This window comes from Gadus morhua, chromosome 6 (assembly GCF_902167405.1).
Source record: "Gadus morhua chromosome 6, gadMor3.0, whole genome shotgun sequence".
Lineage (NCBI taxonomy): Eukaryota > Metazoa > Chordata > Actinopteri > Gadiformes > Gadidae > Gadus > Gadus morhua.
Genome location: NC_044053.1, coordinates 8,635,791 through 8,641,790, shown reverse-complemented (window position 1 = coordinate 8,641,790; position 6,000 = coordinate 8,635,791). Strand labels below are relative to the sequence as shown.

General features: G+C 42.0%; 1 protein-coding gene across 3 annotated transcripts in view; it reads right to left on the bottom strand.

Annotated features, from left to right (window-relative positions):
- Window positions 1-6,000, bottom strand: part of egflam (EGF-like, fibronectin type III and laminin G domains) — a 31,938-nt gene continuing 25,938 nt past the window's right edge. For all 3 annotated transcript variants that reach the window (XM_030359295.1, XM_030359297.1, XM_030359296.1), the window contains 4 exons: window positions 5,668-5,811; window positions 3,233-3,316; window positions 2,845-2,948; window positions 1-1,794 (listed from right to left, as the gene is read on the bottom strand). In XM_030359295.1, coding sequence (XP_030215155.1) covers window positions 1,643-1,794; window positions 2,845-2,948; window positions 3,233-3,316; window positions 5,668-5,811 — 484 coding nt within the window. In that variant the 3' untranslated portion in view covers window positions 1-1,642. The remainder of the gene's footprint in view (window positions 1,795-2,844; window positions 2,949-3,232; window positions 3,317-5,667; window positions 5,812-6,000) is intronic.

Genomic DNA, 6,000 nt, shown 5'->3' with positions numbered 1-6,000 from the left:
TACAAGAACAACTCAGCACTGTCTTGTGTGACGTGGACATCACAACAATCTTTGGAGATTGCTTCAGCTGAATATTTATTGGTAAAGGCAGATTGAAATGACCCATATTATATGGTCATGATTACTACACTAGTTTACATCAGGCTGGAAGATGTGACATATTTGTGTTGTGACCTTGACAGTGATGACAAAATATTAGCGTTTATGGTGCTCATTCATTCATAAACAGGCCTATCAGTCATACATTTACCATAAATACTATTCAACCCTCCGGCATCTATCTTTATTCTCGGTGATTTCTTTCCGTGATTTGCGTAGTCCCATTCATGTTTTTTTATTAGTATTCTGATAAATTTGAAAAAGAAGTTGTTAAGATAAAAATTACAATTTGTCATAATTTCGGTTTAGAAGAATAACAGAAATTATTTTATTTCAAATAACTGCTAGGCTCTTTTCTTTTTAACTCATTAATAAACAAAATGTACAGTTGGGCGTCCAAAAGGAAGTTATAGGAATCACTGATAGTCAAACAAACTACCACATTACTGGAACCACAACATTCAGTGCATTGTGTACATTTTAATTTGCGAGAGACTCGCACTCACGTTTCTGTCATTTGTGCTACCTGCCATATTTGTCTAGTCTCGTGAGACCATCCTGATATTCACCATTGAGTTTCACAATAAATATAATCCTAGTCTTTGCTGGGCCGCAATTGATTTCCAACTATGGCAGAGAAACAATCTGAATTTGTGAGATCTGGATTTGGGATGGGATTATTTGTCTTAAATGGGCAGGACCTATACATTAGGAATCTTGAATTTCCTCATGAAACACACAATTTGAAAAATAGGTTCACAAATAGAGGTTTACAAATTAGAACATTTTTAAAAAGGAGAGGTTTACTTAGGAGGGAAATTACCCACATTGACTCGCATGGTCTGTCAATGATAATAATTTGGTCCTGGTTATTAACACTCGCAGAAAGAGAAATCTTTACCTTCCTGGCATACGTTACAAAGCTTTTTTCTTTTTTTTACAAAATGTAGATGTAAATTGAAATGAAATACACAAAGACCACGACATACAGTATAAGAAGTGAACCTTCACATAAATAACAATAAAATAGCTAGGATTTCCGAGCTCAAAATACACAGACCGACTATAACTTTCTGCTATTTCTGCTAAGTACTATTTCTTTATGGTCTTTCTCAAATCAATTCAATGAAATTGTCCCTCAAAAGGTTTTCAAAGGCTGCATTTCTAGTAACTCATTTTCTCATTCAGGACACAGAACAATTTATTGGTTTCTGACGTATATTTGGTTTTCTTTGGTTTTGTTATGGTGCTGCTTCTCTGGTTTGTTGTTGTGTTTTCCATTTGAGTTTCACAAGGTCGTCAAATGTCTTCAAATAGTGATAGCATTCAATACAAAAAGTTCACAATTTCCAATCATAGAATTGTGTAAGCATTTTGCTGGCTCAAATTTCATTTTCACCTCATTCATTTTCTGGTACGGTATACTGTACATTAACAAACTTCAGTCTTGACGGAAAGAGTTTCCTAGTTGCTGAAGAGTTTGTTTGTCAGTGTGGGAAAAAGGACCTCTCCAAAATAGCCACTGCCTGTGGTCGATAGTTGGTCAGTTAGAGCAGGTGTTAATGTTCTTGCCATCGACGGCATCCTCCACCAGGCCAAGGTGGAAGTCGGTGGACAGTGTGAGGTGGGATATGCAGCCGACCAGACCTCCTACATGTTGCCTGTTTGTGTGCAGGGCTACCTCCTTCATGCCACCTTCATGGGAGAAAACATACAGTTATTTAATTTACGTCATTGAGCTGATCATCTGAAGTCTTAGTTATGGCTCTACGTCGACGCGACGTAATGGTTTATGGACCCAATACGTCCTTGCAGACCCTCCTTGCGTCCACCGCAAGGGCCTGACGTGGGCCTCCCAATAAATGTAACCTTCCGTCGAGGGGAAGCAGCAGCAAAGGCTGTGATTTGTCCACTCAGTAAAACACGACGCGGAACCAAAACAGGTTCACGACTGCGTCAAAGCGCCTGCGTGGTCATTGCGTTGCGTCGATGTGGAGCCATAAGTGAGCCTTAGGAGTCCAGGGCACATCCAATACATGTTGATGGCAGATTCTGCATTCAAATGCAGATTTATAGAGATAATCTGTGGCAAAAACAATCACACATTAAAATATCTTTATGAGGGGGTGGAAAGTTAGCTTGGTAGCTGGCAGGAGCCACTTCCCATAGTCACACATCGTAGTACGCTAGATTGACATTGAAATATATCAATAAAGGATGTCTCTTCTTGGTAACGGTTTCCTGGTATCTCCCAGAAGCAAGGAGGTTAAGGGGTATAACGCCAATTGACAGGCCATCAATGAGAACCCACATTACCTTGAAAAAGGCGATGGATTTCTCAAGAGTTTGACAATTGTTGGAACACAACCCAGCAAAATATATTACATAGGTCTACTTTCTTTTACTTATTTGTATGTGGAAATGTTCCATATTGTACTTTGAATAGATCTGCAACAACCATCTGTCCATTCAACCTAAGAACTCCTGCATTTTTATGTTTTATGATAGATTGAGATAGACCGGAAGGTATGGGAGATGGAGGGGAGGACATGCAGCAAAGGAATACAAGCAGGAATCAAACCCGGGTCGTTGCGGTTCGGACTGTGCCTTAATGGTATGCGCTCTACCCGGTTGTGCCACCGGGGCACCCCATCAACATCAATTCTAATACAAAAATACCAGTCACAATTATAGATGGACCTTTGTAGAATCTTGCTCATGAAGTCCACCAGAAAGGGAACTCACCGACGTATAAAGGGCCGTTGATGTTGAGCTGCCTCATCTTGCCAGGTGAGCGACCAGTCTTGGCGCCATAGTCATCCACTGTCAGCTTCCCTGATTGGCCATCCCTGGAGAGACATGCATGAGTTTAACAACCTCGCAAAAGTATCCATAGTGGTTAGCCTATGAAAGCAATAATCCATCAGTGGCATTACTTGTCAAATAAACACATAAAAAAAATTAAAAAGTATAATTTATTTACTGTATGCATCTAACAAAGCCTGCCGAAGAATACTTTTCATTATATTTTACTACACCTGTCCTCACTTTAACTTCCTGTAACTCAAACAGGTGTAAAATGTGTGTTCTTCATTATGAAGGTGAAAGTAAAGTTAATGTGGTGGAACTTTACCGGACTGCTTTCACTCTGTGCCACCGTCCGTCACCGAAGGAACCGTTCACGACCACATTAACGGACCCACTGCCAAGGTTGTAACTATAGCAACACATAAAAACATGTCCTGCGTGTTACTAAGAGGTGCTGCTTGGTTTCACTTTTGTAGTTAATGATCATGAGACACACAGCTAACTGCCTTCAATGAGTGCAATAGGCTGTGTAAACTTGTAGATGTATGATTTTAAGATTGAGAGGATTGCCTCTTTACAAAGGTTCCCTTAAAACACATCACTACTACAGGAATCCTCTACTATCACTACTATCCTCAGTATCACTCACGCTCACAAACACTCTCACAGACGTGAATATTTGCTTTTGTAGCCCTTTTTATTGTGAAACTGTCACTTATTGTGCCGCTTCCAAGAATCAATTACATTTTTCTGCAAAGCACCTTCTAGGAAAAGGAATAGGCTGGTTGTATTTGTGTGCATGTGCGCGCGTGTGTGTGTGTGTGTGTGTGTGTGTGTGTGTGTGTGTGTGTGTGTGTGTGTGTGTGTGTGTGTGTGTGTGTTTGAGTGCGTGCGTGCGTGTGCGTGCGTGCGTGTGCGTGCGTGTGTGTGTATGTGTGTGTGTATGTGTGTGTTTGTGTGTGCGTGTGTGCGTGTGTGTGTATGTGTTTGTGTTTGAGTGTGAATTTCAAAGGCCTAGGGAAGTATATCAGCAACTGAAACATTGCAATTAAAATTTTCCACTGGTTTTGACGTCGATCTAAACACCACAACAATATTTTCCCCCGAAGTATAGCTGCAAAACATACATTAACGATTATAATACTGAATCAAATTATTTTGCTGGTGGTTAGAATTGCATGAAAAATATATGTCACTTATGTCACTCAATTAATTCAATTGGATGCCTACATGTATTATATAGGGCTGCCATCAACAACTCTTTTTCTATCGATAAGACGAATCAGAAGAATCCCTCCCGGGATCAAGGGCAAAGGGGTTACAAACCAAAGCTGCCAAGGCTTAAAAAACCTGGATGAAATGGTGTGCTTCGTCATGCTCTCTTCAGAGAGGGTGCTGCTGTGAACAGGACCACAGTGGTGCGGCTGTATCTGGCTCTGGGTGACCTGAGCACATGGGGGCCACTGATCCACTTTGTCAAGCTCTTCTGGACTCTGAGACGCATATTCCTGGAACTTGGGAGACACTGAGCCTCCTTTTTCCATAGCTCCTCATCTTGTGGATCAAGCCCAGACCATGTGGATAGGGGGCGATCACAGCTGACTTGATGCATAGCAGATGTCTCTTTATATTTCAACAGTAAGGAAACCTCCCCTTAAATGGGAACAAAATCAATAAGCTTCTTCCCCGCATGTCTATCTTGACCAAGGGTTGGCCTTATCCAACCAGAGACTCTGAACTCCTCCGGTCGATAATGGGATTGGAGGTGGAAAAAGCAGCAGGAATTTATACTGCTTCTGCATCCGGATGATCCAACAGCGCAAGCAGATCTCCCACCTGTTTCCCACTTAGCTCCAGGCCACTGCTCTGCTGCTGCCACAGATGGAGAGAAGGGGCTACTTCCATTGGCTCCTCCTTCTGTCCCGGTCTAAAATCGTATGTTTGATGTTCTTGTATTGTATTTGTATCATATTTGTCTCGGTATTATTTGACTGAGACCTACTCAAAATAAAATGTTATGGGATTTCTGCACTCAGACCCTAATGCAGCACAAATTTCTTTTTTTTCTCCAGCTGAGACACACACGGCACGAGAGGCCCAGTAGCCTCTCACCGTGACCACAGAGCAGCGACTGGCCTGCAGGAAGGCCATGCCGCACCACTCGCACAACAAGAGGATCCATGACTTCAGCAGACTCAACTTGATCTTTCATCTTTGTCTTAAATAAATAACATTCTTCAGCTCATTCCATTCGTCTCAAAGCGCACCATGTGGTATGCTTGCTCCTTTTTGATGAATTATTTAATTATTTGATTAATTAACTCGTCGTAGTGTTACATTTGGCGACATCACTTTAACTGGATTGATGAATTGATACTTTGATGATGATACTGAAACTATTTTTGCATATATATTAATTGTTGTCGTCTGTAAGTGATTATATATATGTGTATGTTTGTGTGTGTGTATGTATGTATGTATATGAATATATGTACAGTATATTATATATGATATTTTCCTAAGATACTGAGCTCCAAGAACAAGACATAAAGAGGTTATCACACACACACACACCCCAAGACACACACACACACACACACACGCACACACAAACACAAGGGCACACACTCGCACACACACACAGATGCACACACACAAGGGCACACACTCGCACACACACACACACACACACACACACACACACACACACACACACACACACACACACACACACACACACACACACACACACACACCTACCTAAAGATAAGTGCTCCATCCTGAAGCCCCATAGACAGGAAGTCGCTGTTGGGCCTCATAGGACTGTCGCCTCGCCATAGCAACAGGCCCCCCTTGGCGGTGCTCCTGAAGCGCATGAACAGGCTGGTTCTAGCCCCCGTCACCCTGGACCATCAGAGACGTCCCAGCAGGCACGTGGCACAGAGCAGGGAAAAGAAATGTTGGCGGGATGAAATAAATGGTGTTGTTTGCACTGTACTGACGCCCAACCTGGCTTTCATGACTCAGCAAGGGCAGTGACGATCCATCATGCACATGGAATTAAACGCAAAACCACACCATGTTGGAGACATT